The 17996-nt window shown below is 48.4% G+C and overlaps 1 protein-coding gene across 4 annotated transcripts in view; it reads left to right on the top strand.

The window, feature by feature from the left end:
* The window catches only part of RNF216 (ring finger protein 216), a 155261-nt gene extending 137547 nt beyond the window's left edge, over positions 1-17714 (top strand). For 3 of the 4 annotated variants that reach the window (XM_075995269.1, XM_075995267.1, XM_075995268.1), the window contains exons 16-17: positions 15159-15228; positions 15933-17714. In XM_075995269.1, coding sequence (XP_075851384.1) covers positions 15159-15228; positions 15933-16252 — 390 coding nt within the window. In that variant the 3' untranslated portion in view covers positions 16253-17714. Of the gene's footprint in view, positions 1-15158; positions 15261-15932 lie in introns of all 4 variants that reach the window. The other variant, XM_075995270.1, reaches the window with a different exon arrangement.
* The last annotated feature ends 282 nt before the right edge of the window (positions 17715-17996 follow it).

Below are 17996 nucleotides of genomic sequence, written 5' to 3'. Positions count from 1 at the left end.
AAAATGAGCATAGCCGATTCTAAGCTAATCTGTAAGAATAACTATGGCATAATGTGAGGAGACTTGTTCTACCAAAAGGTGATGCTATGTGAGAACGAGTTCCCTGCTGACATGGAGCAAGAGTGCCAAGACCTGCTAGGAGGCAGGCCTGGTGACAGACCCTTCTCAGCTTCCACTGGGGAAAATGAAGGGGGCCTCGGCAGTGGACATGCAGCATTACAGAGAGATCACCTCTCTACAAAATCACCTCGAAATTTAATCTAATTCACATCTAAATTTGGTAGGATTTTTTTTACTGTAATTTTGAAAGACTAATTTTTTACTCTACAGCTACAGTAATCAAAACTATATGGACTAATACAAGAATAGGCAAATAGATCAAAGGGACAAAACAGAGACCAGAAATAGACCTATAAGAAATTAGATATAATAAAAATACCATTTCAAATCACTGGAGAAATAATAGATTTATTCATTTGTTCCTCCTTAACTATACAGTGTTGCTAGAACTGATCTGAACAGAAAAGCCCAGGCATGGAGTAAAACTTCATGGAGTTTACAGTCTAATGTAGTCTAAAACATGACTGTTATGTATTTAGTGCCGCTCTGAATAACAAAAGTGCTGCATTGGCCGGGCGTGGTGGCTCACACCTGTAATCCTAGCTCTCTGGAAGGCTGAGGCAGGCGGATTGCTCGAAGTCAGGAGTTCGAAACCAGCCTGAGCAAGAGCGAGACCCGTCTCTACTGTAAATAGAAAGAAATTAATTGGCCAACTAATATATATATATATATATATAAAAAAATTAGCCAGGCATGGTGGCGCATGCCTGTAGTCCCAGCTACTTGGGAGGCTGAGGCAGAAGGATTGCTTGTGCCAGGAGATTGAGGTTGCTGTGAGCTAGGCTGACGCCATGGCACTCACTGTAGCCTAGGCAACAAAGCGAGACTTTGTCTCAAAAAAAAAAAAAAAAACACAAAACAAAACAAAAGTGCTGCGCTAGAGAACGGCAGGAAGGTACAGGAGGGAGGCCCATGGTGGATAGTGGTATGGGCCAGAGTTGTTTGTAATGAGACCTGGAGGAGCAGCCAGGCCTGCCAGGAAATCAGATGTCGGGCCTGTTTGGGGAGGGGCTGGCCAAGAGCTAGGACAGGGTCTTGATTGCAGTGGAAGCCACTGCAGGGTGTCACGGGGAATTATGTTCTCAAGATCACACTGGCTACTGTATGGTGAGAGGGGACAAAACAAAGATGACTTGGATAAGAGAAGGTGGTTCTTAGCATTTCAAAGCCAGACTAAAAAACATAAATACTCTTTGGCAGAAGACACCATAAACAAGGATAAAGATAAGAGAAAAACTGGGGAAATAGTTGTAACATATATATGATTCAGACAAATCATATATCTTGATTTGTAAAGAGTACTGTCTGACTCATTCAGAAATCAATAAATATTCCTATATTAGTAAGGATTGATTTGGCTGCAAAAACCAGAAAGTCAAACAATAGTACCATAAACAAGATAGAAGTTTATTTCTCCCTCTTGTGTAAGTAGAGGGGTAGACAGCCCCGACAATGGGCTGGCAGCTCTTCCCAGGATCCAGTTGCTTCCAGCATTCTGCTCTGCCATGCCACTTCTAGAGTATAGCCGAGGATCCCGTGTGATCATGGTCTGAAAAAGAGCTCTGCTGACAAACCCACGTTCCAAGCAGCAGAAGGGACAGAGAGCCTCCCAGCTATATCTTAAGGACTGTTGTTTCCAGGAGCTGGAACTACTTCAGTCCCATTAGCTAGAACTTACTTACATGTCCACAAGAGAGACTAGGAAAACAGTCTTGATTTTAGGCCTTCCTGGGCCCACCTAAGACTTCTGCGGAAGAAGGAGGTGTTATACTGAGACCACTCTGAGTCGGTTCATTCGAGTGGGAAAAAATAGACAGGAGCAGTAAAAAGAGAATAATCAGGAGGCCAAAAAGCTTGTGGAAAGCTGCTTACTTTCCTACCTAGCACAATCTGATGGCATTTTGTGATAACACTTCTAGTATCAATGGAAATGCAAATAGCACATGTTGGATTGACAGGTATTTTTCAGATTGGTTGGGCATCTCATACACTGCTTGTTTGCACTTCATCGTGGCAACTGTTTGTTTTTTGTTTGTTGTTTTTAAGACATGGTCTTGCTCTGTTGCCCAGGCTGGAGTACAGTGGCAAGATCATAGCTCACTGCAGCCTTGAACTCCTGGGCTCAAGCAGTCCTCCTGCCTCAGCCTCCCAAATAGCTAGGACTACAGGCATGTGCCACCATGCCCAGCTAATTTTTAATTTTTTTTTTAAGAGATAGAGGTCTTGCTGTGTTGCCCAGGCTGATCTTGAGCTTCTGGCCTCAAATGATCCTCCTGCCTCAGCCTCCAAAAGCGTTGGATTACAGGCATGAGCCACCACACCCAGCCTTATAGATTATTGATGGAATATAATTGGGCATAGTGGACATTCAGATGTACAAATCAGAAATTTTAATGCGTATACCCTTGACCTAACAATTCCACTTAACTGGGAAAAGATCCTAAGGAGACAATTGGACAAGTGTACAAAGTTCTATCTACAAAACTAGTCAGTAGGCTGGGGGTGCAGTGGCTCATGCCTGTAATCCTAGTACTCTGGGAGGCCAAGGCAGGAGGATCACTCAAGGTCAGGAGTTTGAAAACAGCCTGAGCAAGAGCGAGACCCCATCTCTACTATAAATAGAAAGAAATTAATTGGCCAACTAAAAATATATAGGAAAAAATGAGTCAGGCATGGTGACACATTCCTGTAGTCCCAGCTACTCAGGAGGCTGAGGCAGAAGGTTTGCTTGAGCCCAGGAATTTGAGGTTGCTGTGAGCTAGGCTGACGCCATGGCACTCTAGCCTGGGCAACAGAGTGAGTCTCTGTCTCAAAAAAAAACGAAACAAAAACTAGCCACTAAATGATTTAAACTAGTGTAAATTTAGAAACCACATTTAAATATCCCAAAAAAATAGTTATATCAAATTGTATATATGCTTGTGTTAGAATAGTACAAAAAGTAACATACATATATATATATATATTTTATTTTTTTTTTTAAACATAGAGAAGAAACGGGAAGATTTTCACATAAAAATCAGCAGCATGAATTGCTGGGGTCATAGACCCAAGTTACCTCAGGGCAGGTAGTAATAGAAATGACTGATGAATGACTTCAGCCAATGCTAGGAGCAGCAGGATGTGGTGGGGATTATGGCAAATGGGAGAGGGTGTGGCCCACCTGGGGGCTGCTGTTCAGCTGCCACAGATTGTTGCCAGGTGGGACTGTACCCAGAGCTGTTGCAGCTTTAGATTCTCCACAGAGGCAGGACATCTGTACTTCAGTACGAAATCTCCTAGTTTTTAAAAATTAGCTATTCATCAAAATATCTTATAAAGCGATGGCCAGCATTTTATAAGCCAAAGAAAAAATCTTATTAGCCACCAGCCTTTACCTGTGGTGCAGAAATCTCTAGCATGCCTAACAAGAGAAGATGCCAGGGTTATAAGTTGGCCCCTGTGTAAAGGTTACAGCAGACCATTTTGGTGGCCATGAGTGGGATGTGGAGGCCAGCCTCAGTTAAAGAAAGGTGTGATCCTCAGAGCTGGCCACAGTTTTCAAAAGCACTGTGTCCTCTGTGGAAACCAGGTGTCCCCATTGCAGGAACGTCCTGTTTAGGAACAGGCTCCTCACTGGGTGGGAATCTAAGCTAAGGGACCTCAGGAATCGCTGTGATCACATAGCTCGTGACCCACTGAGACCCTTAGCAAGCATGTCCTCTTGTCCCTGAGGCAGTATGTGGAAGAAAGGGAGGATTTGTGTACAGAGAAAGCCCAAGTCATCCTTCTGTTGCTGAGCGAGTGGAGGGGGTCAGCCATGCAGCCGTTTGTGCCCGAAGTTGTAGGCCTAGTCCTTCTGCTGACTCACTACCTCTGTCCCATCCAGACACTGCATTGGGGGCCAAGCAGCTCTAGGAACTTCATGGGGAAATGGGATCCTTTCTCTTCAGCTGGAGCTCCGATGTGCTCCTCGGGCTGTATTTCATCTCCAGAAACAAAGAACAGAGTGGGAGTCAGCACATGAGGGCGGGCGTTTAATAGTCTGGCCTATTCTCAGCTCTGTTTGCTTTCTTCTCCCTCTCGTTCTTATTTCTTCTCCTGCCACCGCCCTTTCTTCCCACGTATGGAATTGATTATAAAGGTTTCTAATGTACTGTTGGTACCTTGTTTGAGTGCTGTACATGCAACTGCCCCGTTTTCTTGTTGAATTATCTTCTAACCTGAAAAAAGGTCTGTATTTGCTCAAAGTAAAATTTGAAAGGAAGGTCAGGCAAATACAAATCCCTCTAATTTCCTCTGGTAGCCACAGCCAGAGATCTTGTTCCATTTGTCCTGTTCCCATCAAAACAGGGATCAGCCCCATTTCCTTGATTCTCACCAGGAGACTGATTGAATTCCAACCCAGCATCTGTTGGGGCTTCTGAGAACACAAAGCCATTCAGAAGTTCAGTGAAACAAAGCATGCACTGTCATACGAGCCCGTTCTCTGGCTTAATTAACCAGCAAGGCCAGGAAGAATCTCTTATTTGTCAGCGAGGGAGTTGTTCTGTCATGGTTTGAAGAGAAGTTGAGTTTTCATCCTTAATGACTAGGGATTGCTTGGGAACCTAAACTAACTCTGTATTAAGAGCTCAAGTGGTTATTACAGAACATGTTCTTACAAAAAAAAAAAAAAAAGAGCTCAAGTGGTGTATAGTAACTTTCTTTCTCTGTTAGTTATCAAAAATAAGCCAAAAACATTCAAACAAAGCATCTTATAAAATAAAATGTTTTTAGGGAGGGAAAAAAGAAACAGAAGCAAATAGTCGCAGCAAACTACAGTTTTCTGGATTAGGGGCAGAATGCAAAGCCAAATCTCAACATGAAAATGAACGGTTTTTGCAGTAGGAGAAGAGGCATACTGACTCTTTTCCTGTCCACACGCGCCATATGATTGGTAGCTAAGGGGGGAGTAGAAGAGTTTTATCTTTACATTACTGCTAGAAGCTACAGCGAGAACAATCACCTGGCAGTCTAAAAGTGTGGCAGAATTCATAACAGCATGTTCTCTCTAAACACAAAACAAAGTCCATATTTGTCTTGGGTTTGGCTACAAGAAACCACAGAGAATTGTTTTTCTACAATTTCTTTGTTTTTTGAATGTAAGAGTTTGAAGCTTGTTCAGTTCAAACAAAACCCTAGGGCTTTTACTGCCAGTTTACAATTTGGGACAGTTATCACCTAGCCATTGGTTAGATATTCTCTTTTTTCCAAACCAGCAGAGGATTGAACCTAACATTTATTTATGTTAACATATTTAATTCTGTAACAATACTCAAAAGCACATGTATCATCCTAGTTTTACAAATGAGGAAACTTGCTGAAGACTACGGCCGATAAATGATAGCTCAGGTTTCCACTCCAGGTAATTTGTTCTTTGTCTAAAACTGAGTCCCCAGGTCTGCCTTCTCCCCTCAGTGGCTCTTGCACCTCCAGGCCCGGGACCTGGTTTGAGGAACACAGCATCTTCCAGAGGATTGGGCCTGGGGAGAGCACTGGGCACCTTTGCGACCTGGCTTGAGTGGCCAGGGAAGGTTGTGATGTTGCAGGAATGGAGGAGGGAGAGTATGCAAGACAGCATGGATGAGAAAAGGTAGAAACCAGTAAGGAACAGTATTCCAGACTTTAGCATGGAAAGTAATTTTTGGCTTTGGCACTTTTTCCTTAACTTTTTAAATGTATTTTCTACAAAAGAAAAAAGAGCAATGAAGTAAGCCCCCCTATTGCCCCATCATCCGGCCTCCAGAGTTGGCCTTAGCTTGTCATTTCTAGTCACTGTCATAAATACTATTGTTTCTATGTAAGAAAATGAGTGTGATCTTCGAACTGTCAAAAAAGCAACCTCAGTTTCTTCCTCTTCCCCTTACAGCCACACAGCTCCATGCCACATGAGCCTGGTTTGGAGAATGTTGGGTCCAGCATGATGGGGGCACCAGTTTCCCATTTTGCTTATGAGAACAATGTTCAGGTCACTAGCCCAGGATCCTGAGCTTGGCAACACCAGAGTGCGAGCCCAGGTCTTCTGACTGGCATCTGGCTCCTTCCACAAGTACAGGAGAGCCGACAGGCACCCACAGTGTACCTGAGCCCCATGAACTAGGTGGGCCTTTCAGAGGAGTGGGGACCTTCGCTGGACTCCTTCTGCATGTAGCAAGCTGCAGATTGTGGAAAGGGGCCCTGGCAGCTTCACCACCTCAGCAGTCTCCCAGATTGGATTTTAATGTCACTAAGGCACTTTCCCAAGGACAGTAGACAGCACAGTCCAGTAAACACTGTGCGTGTTGGTACATGTCCTCTTCAGCTGATCCCAACAGGCCCTAGGCTGTGCACTTGACCCTGAATAGGAGTCAAAACATAGCCACATTCCACTCCCACCTCCCAGCCCTTGTGGAGGAGGCGCTCTGGACAGAAAGGTATTTGGGTACAAGGCCTCTTTGGCCTGAGGAGATGGCTGCAGAAGCCAGAGGCCAGCCCAGAGCATGTGTAATCTTTGCTCCTCCCCAGTACTGCCCAGCCCCCAAGGGACCATCCTGACCACAGCTGCATGGCATGTGTGCTCTCTCCATGCTGGGCTTTTCCCCCACCACCCCTTCCACCCCCAATTTCCTGTTGCTGGGGACAGCTAGGGGTGGGGGGTAGGGCCTGCTATTGCTCAGGCGATCTGCAGCTGATCTGGGAATAATTTGAAACTAAATCTTCAGCTCTTTGGAAGCCTTTCATGAAATCATTGCAAGTTTATTAACAACAGCTGTGGCCACACATGACCTGGATCCCAGCCCCACCCCACCCCCAAAATCACAGGAGGAGAACCAGCAGTTGACTTGCAATTCATGGTCACCTTTCTAGGGGGAGAAAAGTTAAATGAAGAAGAAAAGTCACCCAGCCTTCCTCATGGTCACAGGAGGCTGGCCTGCAGGCAAGTGGACAGCCACCCCTAGTGACCAGGAACATTGAAAAAACAGGCTCAAAAGGACTTTTAAAGGCTTTGGCAAGAACAACTTTGTGCCAAGTGCTCAAACGTCTATTTTGGCAACCATTGGGCTGTGGCTGGTAATTGCTGTTAATATCTGATTTATAGAAACACTCTTTTTTTCCCCTTTTAACCACTTGTAGTTTCTCTTTCTTCATTTTCTCCTGTCCAGACTCTGCCTCGTGGACAGAGCTATGGGGCTTTGTTGTTGGGAGTGCTTTTCCCTTCTTAATTAAAACCTCTCTGGTGGATTTTACCTCACTTCCTGCTGTCAGCTGCAGCTGCAGCAAGTTTCTAAGGAGGCTGAGCCCTGCCATCCCCTAAACTCTGGCTGTGCCTCCTCCCTCCTCCACCCCACCTTCTCAGAGCCAGCAGGCTGGAGCAAGCAGGCTGCCACAGTCTTCTGTGTCAGACTCAGAACCTTCTGTGTCCTGCTGAGCTCAAAGGAATTCAAGGAAAGGAAATAAAACCTTCTCCCTATTAAGATGCAATCCACTCACTTCTTTATTTAAAGTGTTCTCCAGATCTGCTGGTGGGCGAGGCTCCATTTCACATCCCGCTTTATCCCACTTTGATCCTTCGTCCTTGATGCTGCGTGTGGGGGGCTTTGCATGCTTCCTTTATGGTCCTCGTGACATTCAGTTCTGGTTCATGGGTCCCCCTCCTGGAGTGGCTGTGGGTAGCATTGTTACCCTTAGTCTTTCGAGATCCTGCTGTGATCTTGGGACATCTCAGGTGCTGACCAGCATCCGCTCCCTCATCTCAGCCCAGCCTGGCTCGTTGGCAGTACCATTCTGTGGAGCTATTTGAAAGTTTTCACTGGAATTAGGAGGGGCCAGAGAAGGGAACTCATCCAGGCCTTCTGGATCCTTGGTATAGCCTCTGCTTGAAGCCAGGGCTGCGAGTGCTGGGCCTGCAGCTCTGGTCTGCCGAGAGGTCAGTGGCAGCAGGTACAGGCACCAGCAGGCTGCTCCTCCCACAGTTCCCTCCTGGCCACACGGGTTGTGAAGGGGAGTTCAGGTCTCAAACAGATTCAAGTTAGCCTCCACCTCTGCTGGGGGCAGAGCCTGACAGCCCAGCCGGAGGCCCTGCAGCATGGGGAACTGCACCAGCACCTGAGCCTGTGAGCCCAGACCTCCTGCCCCATCCCACCATACTGCTCACCTCGGGTGGTCCAGCATGCTCCGTCTCCTCCCCCTGTAACAGCCCTGCCAGCCTCCGGTGAAGCGAAGCTGAATGTGAGTGGAACAGGCCTCGCAGGTGCTGAGCATGGCATTCTACAATGGAATCTCAGTGGGTCTTGAGTGAGTTGTAAATTCAAAAACAGCCAATGAAAAATTTACCAAAATGTTCCTAGGATTTATCTCTGATGAGGAATTATGGGTGACTTTTTTTCTATTTGTGTTGTTTTGTGAAACTTTTTCTAAGATTGTTTTAATGGATAATATATTTAAGTATTGGGAAGAAAAAAAAATGGCCTTTTTTAAATGTGTATGAGAATCCCTGGGTTTTTTGTGGCAAGAACAGGGCAAAAAGAGAAAATTCCATGGTACTCCCATAACTTGATAGCCTGAGAAAACAAATCAGGCAAGGGAGTCTTAGAAAGAGTTGGTATCTGTCCTTGAGATAGGCCAAAAACAGCAGCTGTGAGATCAGTGCCCTGGTCAGAGGCCACAGGAAACTTAGTTACCAAGTACAGCATTAAAGCCATTTTCCCGGCCGGGCGCGGTGGCTCAAGCCTGTAATCCTAGCACTCTGGGAGGCCGAGGCGGGCGGATTGCTCGAGGTCAGGAGTTCGAAACCAGCCTGAGCAAGAGCAAGACCCCGTCTCTACTATAAATAGAAAGAAATTAATTGGCCAACTAATATATATATATATATATATATATATATATAATTAGCTGGGCATGGTGGCGCATGCCTGTAGTCCCAGCTACTTGGGAGGCTGAGGCAGAAGGATTGCTTGAGCCCAGGAGTTTGAGGTTGCTGTGAGCTAGGCTGACGCCACGGCACTCACTCTGGCCTGGGCAACAAGCGAGACTCTGTCTCCAAAAAAAAAAAAAAAAGCCATTTTCCCTCAGTGTTGGACCCTAGTCTGTAGCTGAGGTTTCTGGCTCAAGGGGTGAGATTTGTGGGGTTCCCTGAGCTCTCTACTCCCACTCTGCATGAGAGGAAGCTACTGGCTTTTTCCCCAAAGGCCAAGTGCCAGGGAACTATTAGTTGGAGGCCATCAGATGGAATAGTACAGACACTTCTAGGTGAACAGAGCCCAAGAGAATAAGGATAATTCCCTAAAAGTATCTAAGGGACATGGCTCCTTTCTCTGCTTTATTGGCTATTCATTTCCTTGAGTAGAGGTCTTTTGTTTTGCCCTATTACTTATTGTATTTAGTGGAGAAAAGTTTCAGAGTTCTGCCCATCCCAAAGAGAAGGAACCTTCTTATATTTCAAACATAGTAAGATGCACTCTTTCTAGAACAAAACAGAGCCTTAAAATAGTCACCTCTGACACAGTGCAGAGGGGCAGAGTTCTCTAGTCACACTCGCTAGAAACTCCAATTCAGAAACCAGAGTTTATGTGGTTAAGAGCTCAGGCTTTAGCCGGGCATGGTGGCTCACACCTATAATCCTAGTACTTTGGCAGGAGGATCATCTGAGGCAGGAGGATCATTTGAACTGAGGAGTTCAAGACCAGCCTGAGCAAGAGTGAGACCCTCGTCTCTACTAAAAATAGAAAAATTTTCCAGGCATGGTGGTGCATGCCTGTAGTCCCAGCTACTTGGGAGGCTGAGGCAGGAGGATCCCTTGAGCCCAGCAGTTTGAGGTTGCTATGAGCTAGGCTGATACCACGGTACTCTAGCCCGGGCAACAGACTGAGACTCTGTCTCCAAAAGAAAAAGAAGAAACCTCAGGCTTTGAGACTAGTTTGCCTGGATCAGAATCCCACTGTGCTGCAGTTTCCTTATCTGTACTGTGGGAGTTATTCTAATTAATAGTAACTAATTCATAGAGCTGTTGTGAAGTTTAAACCTATGTGAAGTGCATAGAACAGGGACTGGCACACAGTGAGCTCCCAATGCTATCTACTGTTATCGCTGTGCTTGACACTGTATAAAAGAGAAGTCATCTGCTTTTCACAACAACAAGCCTGTCTTTAGGATGTATAGGCTTCAGGGGGCTCCAGATTAGGGAGTGGGGGTAGAGCTGGTCCCCAGCCCAAGGCTGGAGCCCCAGAGCTGTAGTTCTGCCATCACGCCAGCTGCCTCTGTGAAGAAGCCAACACTGTGTTAAGATTAGTTCCCTGTCTGAGTTCACCCTGTCCTCAACAGCTCCATCCAGCGGCACTTCCTGTCCATGTCAGCCCAGAGGGCAGAAGGTCTTGTGATGCAGCTCAGCAACCCCGGCCCTCATCATCTTTCTAACTTTGTTGTTCCCCACTCCAGCAGCCCAGGTGTATGCTAGATTTGCACCGTGGCTTTTTACAAGTGTCCCTCTCCACAGGGTGATGGTACTCAGGATGCCTAGAGTGTCTTCCAAGGGGCTAGCCTCTAGCCCAAACCAGGAAGTATCAGATAACATACCAGTCTTCATGTTTAATCTCAAAATCAGTCCTAAACCTGCCTTCCCTCTTCTGTTTATTATTAATATTTTTGTGGTAAAACATGAGATAAAATTCATTTTTTGTTTTGTTTTTTGAGAGAGTCTCACTCTGTCACCCAGGCTAGAGTGTGGGACGTGATCATAGCTCACTGCAACCTCCAACTCCCAGGCTTAAGTCAGCCTCCAAAAGTGCTGGGACTATGGGTGTGAGCCACTGTATTCACCCTGCCATTTTTAGGTATACAGTTCAGTCTGTCTTCATTCAAGACTTTAGGAATTTTAAATTCTCAGGGAAATTTCTTATGAAAGGAGCTTCCACCCCAAATGAAGAAATCTTCTTAAAGTCTAACATATTGGCTGAAGGTATAATTTCTTCTTTTTAAGACTTTTTAATTTTTAATGTTACTAAACACCATGTCCTATGACTTTGACCAGTTGGAGAAGGTTAAAATCTGAAACATCTACCCCATATTCTAGGTATAACTGACATTTAATCATGATTTTGGGTAAAATCATAGCTCGGAATAGTTGAGCCCCAGCATTTTCTGTGGACATACAGACCAGACTGTCTTCAGACTCCAAAGGCACTGCAGACTCCTAAAACGGGTTAAAGACAAACAGTCTTGAGTCCACTTTACAAACCAGGAGAGTGACATAGCAAAGGAAGGAATCAGAAGAAAGGCCCTGGTGGCCCTCTTCAAAAGGTGGAGGACATGCATAGAGTGAACTGAGATTCCCATGGGGAAGGACCTCTCTGCTCCATCCTCTGGATGCTAGCAGGTCTGTATCCGTAAGTCGGACTGACACTTACCTGTGCAATTTCCTCAGACCCTCCTGAGGGAGTTCTTAGATTAGATTTATTCAGGAGCATTTGAATTTATCACAGGAAGCTTAGTGTTAAAATCAGGCAGGTGGCCTGCATGCGGCCACCCTTGGCAGTGCCACAGGGCCTGGGATCTTCCACTCAAAAAGGAAGCCTCTTGTATCCTTCTTGTTTTATTTGTCCTGACAGAAATGTCATGAGAGGATCTGAGGGAAAGAGTGGTGTAATTGTGGGTCTTTAATGCTGTGAAATTATCCATTAAATCCATGTGGAATTTCAAAATGGAATGCCATCAAAAACTGTGGCCACAACCCAGAAATGTCAGCTCCATGCAGAGAGGTACCATGAGCTGCCACATTTTTCCTGTGTCTCCAGCATCCAGCACAGTACTCAGTACATGTGTGTAAGTGACACAGTGAATATACACCCCCAAATTTTCAAATCGACTAAGTGACTATGATGGGACATAGTCCCATCCATAGACATCTTGTCTATGGATTTTTTTTTTTTTTTTGGTAGGGAGGGTGGGTCTTGCTATATTGCCCAGGCTGGCCTTAAACCTCTGGGCTCAAGAGATTTTCCTCCTTTGGGCTCCCCTCTCTCTATGGATTTTCTCTAAGATACTGACCCCGTGGAATACATGAAGTGTTTGTCCTAGTCCACTACCAACTGGCCTTAACTTTAAACAAGTTACCTCTAAGGACCTCAGTTTCCATATTCCAAAGAAGTTGGGACAGATGATTTTTTCTTTCTTTTTTTTTTTTTTTTTTTTTTTTTTTTTTTTTGAGACAGAGTCTCACTTTGTCACTCAGGCTAGAGTGCTGTGGCATCAGCCTAGCTCACAGCAACCTCAAACTCCTGGGCTCAAGCAATCCTTCTGCCTCAGCCTCCCATGTAGCTGGGACTATAGGCATGTGTCACCATGCCCGGCTAATTTTTTATATATTTTTTAGTTGGCCAATTCATTTCTTTTTTTTTTTTTTTTTTTTCTATTTCTTGGTAGATACAGGGTCTCGCTTTTGTTCAGGCTGGTTTTGAACTCCTGACCTTGAGCAATCCACCTGCCTCAGCCTCCCAGAGTGCTAGGATTACAGGCGTGAGCCACCACGCCCAGCCAGGACAGATGATTTCTAAGATGCCTCCTTGTGCTTCCTGAGGCCTTAAGTGCCCCTCTGGGACTGGCAGGCTACATGTAGGTAATGTGGTAGAGGTCGGAAGGAGGTGGGGGAGGTGGTGATGTCATGCTAGTGGTAATAATTACTAAGTGACCAGGGTCAGCAAGCTTGTCTTACTGGTTCCGTGAAGAAGCCACTGAAAGAGATACTAGGGACATCTCCCAGTGTGTACCACTTCTCCGTGAAACTTCTCATCTTCCTAAAATCTTCATCCCTGCCATTTTTCACAGTTTTCTTTTCCTCTGGATCATGAGCACTTTGTCCTTTCCGTACTTTAGCTCATTCAGTCCTTACAGCAGCCCAGCTTACAGATGAGCCTCCGAGACACAGAGGTGATACTCAGGAGCGTGCCATGGCCACTTCACGGAGAGGGTGGACCCACTACTCTCCTTCATCCCAGTTCTCTTCATCATTTTCCTTTACTTTTTTGTTCTTAATCTTTTTTCCTAGACCTGCCACTGGCTCCAAAATGAGGAGGTTTGCCAGCACGTAATCTAGACAGTTGGTGGAATTTACCTTCGGACTGTCTGTCCAGCCCTGTTGAGTTACGGGAGCCCTTGGTGTTGATCCATTCAGTGACTACTTTGTAAAGTAGGAGGTTCCCTGTGGAGTGTTCCCAGAGGCCAGATGGCCACAGCTGGCTATTTACGCATTACCTGGGAGAAAGCCATGGTGCCCACAGGATTCCTCGCAGACATAGGATTCTGTCGTGTGTGCGGGCATTTTGCAACCTCTGAAATATATGAGGGGAGCTTCACTTTTCTCCTCTTTCCCATGCCTTGCTCAGAACACATGGCCAGGTGAGGCTCCCTCTGCTGAAAAGACTATGATGAGGTTCATAAATAACTGTGCATGAAATCACTAATTACTGTCTTGGCTGTGACGTTAATAACTTATATTATTAAGCTCACATGCTCTGCTCTGACCCTCTGTTCATATCTCAGAAGTTCCATGGGTGTCCTTAGATCAGCATGAGCTGTCCAGATATATCCAGTAGTATCACTGATGCTTCTCCAGCCCAAAGCAGAGAAACTAGCTCGATGTTTAGGCTTGATGCCATGTTTGGGGGAATGAACACGCGTTTCCATTAGACCTCTTGCATTGCTGGGGCTTGCTCATCCCCGCCCCCTCATATTGGGTTCTTTTACTTTTCTCACACTTGTCTCCATCTTGGATGCTTTTAACTCCTGGAGAAGCTCCTAGGGGACCTTAAGGAACAGAGCTCCTTCCTGTGGTCGGCCCAGTCTCACTCGGGCTGCATCAGCAGGGTTGGCGCGTCTGATGTTTGCATCTGTGTCCTGCTCCTCTTCTTGTGGAGCCTCAGGCCTCTCGGGGCCACGCCTTAGACCTGTGGCCCTCTGTAGCCGTGCCTGGCTTCAGTTCTGAGTGAGATGCTGTCAGCAGCCCTGCAGCCAGCCAGGAAAGATGTGTACCCTCTTGGTGGGCTTTTTCAGTCCATTGAGCTTCTGGTCCTACAATAAACTGGAAAGCTGCTTTCTGGGTCACGGAGGAGTGGGTTGAGCCCCAGCACCGCTGATGAAGCAGGCGTGGGCGGGGTGGGCTATCACAGGGCAGCAGCCCGCTTCTCCCACCCTGGTGCCTGCTGGCTGGTGGAGCTGTGGGAACGGCATGTGGCAACCCAGCGGCCTGGGCTTGCCCAGTGTGGCCCCTGAGCATCCCCGGGGAAGTGCACACGTCTGCCTGCACTCGGAGTGCCTCTGGTTCCCATCCAAAGCTGGACTAACCCAAGTTTGAATTGCATGTGTTATTCCACACCCACCAAGGGTTGGGTTTGGGAAGAGGAGACAGCACAATCTGTGTTAGGGGGCTGTCTGTAAGCTCCTGTGTCCTCCCTCCTTTTACTGAGATCTGAACCCCGCTACTGTTCTGCTGTGGCTCTAGCCCCCCAGCTATCCAGTAGCCATAGGCCAGCTCTTTGGGGGTCAGTAGGGCCTGCCTGGACATTTGTCCAGCTAATTTAAGGGCTTCAGCAAGACTTCTCTGGGCTCTGCAGAGGGCTGCTGCGCTCAAGAGTTTGTAGGCTCAGGATCTGAAACTTCTCAGGCCAGGCTGACCCCCACCACCCCCTCCCCAACCCTTCACTTACTATCTGCCCTCCCTCAAGCTGCCGGAAGTTCCCTCTGTGAGCTGTACGGCTTAATGAACAGCAGGCTCTCCACCCACCCCCGGTGGTCACCTCCTATGCACAGACCCCTCTGTCCCCAGCCTTTCCCATGGTCTTCCTAGTGGAACACTGTCCAGTTGATGAAGGAAAAAGATTCTTTGGGAAATAGGAGTGAGAGGACACAGGCCTGAAACTCCACTGGCTGGCAGCAGGTTTCTGGCTCATTCCTGCTGCTGGCCAGTCACAGGTAGCCTCACCTGTGTCCCCAGGGGCCTCAGCACTGCATAAAGCTATACACTCATCCTTTCCTTGCTGTTATTTTAGGAAGATGATGAGAAGCTAATTGAGGAAATCCAGAAGGAGGCTGAAGAGGAGCAGAAAAGAAAGAACGGAGGCAAGAGCTTCCCCGCAGCACGGCGCTGCTGAGTACGCGGCCGCCCAAGGGCCACATGGGTGCCCCACCGCTGGCCCTCAACCCAGCCCGAGGGGGGGTGGTATTGCCCCTTGGGTGTCCACCCACAAGACCACTGCTCAGGCCCATGGGAAGGCCATCAAAGGCTTGGCTGTGGTTTGGGTCTCTCCTTGGTGGTGGGAAAGTCCTGAAGGGTGGGTTTGCACTCAAGAAGCAAATAGAAGCCAAACCTGACTAAAGAGACTGTACACCCACCCTGACCCTTTCGAGGTTAAAAAAGGAAAAGAATGGAGGTGCTGAGGGTGGCCCCGCAAGGCTCTGGCTCTAAACAATGCCCCGTGTGGAGCTGGATGGACAGGGCCTTCTGGGCCATCACTGGGGAGCATGACACTCTTGAGGAAGAACAGTTTGTCCTTGGTTTCTCATAATGGCAGTTGAGGGTAGGTGTATGTTTCATTTTATGCTTTAATCAGCCTTGTTGGGGCACCACCTTCCTATGTCCAGGGAGAGTGTGCTGCAAGTCTGAGGTCACACACACAAACACACCCGTCACCCACTCTGGGCTCCCTTTGGCTCCCCCGGCTCTGGCGGGTGGGACCAGGGCGGTGTGTGCGGCCTGTCCCAACCTAGATCCAGCTAAGTTGATCTAACCTGTTTTCCTCAACCACATCCCATCTCCCTTTCAGAGAACACCTTCAAACGCATCGGGCCCCCGCTGGACAAGCCTCCGGAGAAGGTGCAGAGGATGGAAGCCCTCCCGAGGCCTGTCCCGCAGAACCTGCACCAGCCGCAGATGCCGCCCTACGCCTTCGTGCACCCGCCCTTCCCCCTGCCGCCCGTGCGGCCCATGTTCAACAACTTCCCGCTCAACATGGGCCCCATCCCGGCACCCTACGTGCCCCCACTGCCCAACGTGCGGGTCAACTATGACTTTGGCCCTGTCCACGTGCCCCTGGAGCACAACTTGCCTATGCACTTTGGCCCCCAGCCGCGGCATCGCTTCTGATGACCCAGAGCCCTTCCTGGTCCCCCATCCCCACCACGAGCTCCCACCAGGCAGCGGAGGAGCCCGTGCGTACAGGTTGTAGGATAGAGAACTCATCCCTCCCCCAAGGCTGAGGGCTCTACCCATGCCTTCCAAGGAGGGATGGGAGGTTTGGGATGGTAGGTTGGTTTTCTTGTGCTCCTCTGGGAAGGGCCACAGCTCCTTGAAGGGTGGCCACAAGCTGGTGGCCCTCTGAGTGCTTGTAACAGGATTGATCTGGCCTTCACTGGGCCAGAGAGAGAAGGGCAGCGAAGCCCTCTTCCTGGAGAGTACATCGCGGTGGCCCTGTCTCTGCTGTGTCATTCACATCCCTGCAGAAAATGACGAAGAGGAAATGATTTGCTTCTATTCCTGTTCCCCTGACAGACAACAGGAGAAGCCTGTCAGAGTTACAAACCATGGAGGCCTTCCTTCCCACCGCGCAGATACGTCCGTAATAAAGACAAGTAGCACAGAGTGGAGTTTGCAGAGAGCTGAGAGATTGGCACTGCCACCCCAGCCGGGGCCAGTCAAGAGTGGCCCTTTCTGCTCTGTGCATAGCTGCGGGTCAAGGACCCAGGGCCCTGAGCTGAGCCCTGGGAAGCAAGACGGCCGTGAGCGTCACACCTGGGACCCAGAGGCCTGTGCTGGGGGGGAGCTCTCGCCCCTCACGAAGACTCGAGGTTGGTCCCGTGAGGAGGTAGCAGAGCCTGTCCACAGGCCTGGGAAGCCCCACGGGCCGCCAGTGCACTGCAGCCCCTCAGAGCATTTCCCAGTGCCAGCAGGACAAGACACTGTCTGTCACACGCCCAGGTGCCACCACAGTGACCATTTAGGAGGCCTCTCTTCCCTTTTAAGGCCCATTCAGACCAGACAGCAGCAGAGAACCATCTTGTGGTGTGAGTTTTGTTCTGTCATGTATCTAAAATGTTTGTTCCTGTTTACTCTGAGCTTACCCCGTTTTCCATGGCCTACTTGAATTCCTAAAAAGTCAAAGTAGAAATCAGTTACCTAGGTCAGGCAGCTGCCGAGGGCTGGATGGTTCTGGAACTTTGGCCAAACAAAAGATCATCTCGAGGTGGCTGGGAGGGGCCTGGGCAGCCCATTGCTGGGGAGATGCCTCCGCACCAGCCAGGCGATGAATAGCTTTTCCACCATGGATTTCTGGGGGGAGGAGTGGGCTCCCCTCGAGGGCAGATAACCCCAGACACCACCTAGCTGGGCACCCACCCAAGGCACTGCCCACTCTGCCAGCTGTGCTGCACCTTTGTGGTAGGGCCCACGCAGCAGGTCCTCTGTCCCTCTCTTCTGTGTATTCTCTCAGCGGCTCATCTGGTGGTGGAGGCAGGTGGAGGGTGATGGCCCGTGCCTCTAGGGAGTGAGAGCAGCTGTCCTTTTCCTCGGATTGGATAAGAGCTTTGGCCTGCCACATTCCCAGCCACCTTCCTCCCTTCCTGTCTGGCCCAGGTCTCACTACACCTGAGGCATTGCACCAGCCTGTTTGCCAAGCAGAGGCCTGAAGCTTCTGACTGCCCAGCTGGGAGCCAGCCCTCCTGACCGCAGATGTACTCTGTCCTCCAGTGTTGGCCTTCCTTGTCCTTGTGTTGCCCTGGGGTTCTGGGGGGTTGAGAGTGCATAGAACTCAGAGACAAGGCTGAGCCCAATGCCTTCGGGGCTGTGCTGCATGGCCCCCAACATGGCTCTGCCGCCCAGGTTGTCAGGAAAC

The sequence above is a fragment of the Microcebus murinus genome, chromosome 19, assembly GCF_040939455.1.
Source record: "Microcebus murinus isolate Inina chromosome 19, M.murinus_Inina_mat1.0, whole genome shotgun sequence".
In the NCBI taxonomy this organism is placed as follows: Eukaryota; Metazoa; Chordata; class Mammalia; order Primates; family Cheirogaleidae; genus Microcebus; species Microcebus murinus.
The sequence above is the reverse complement of the archived record's forward strand: the minus strand, read 5'-3'. Positions and strand labels throughout refer to the sequence as shown.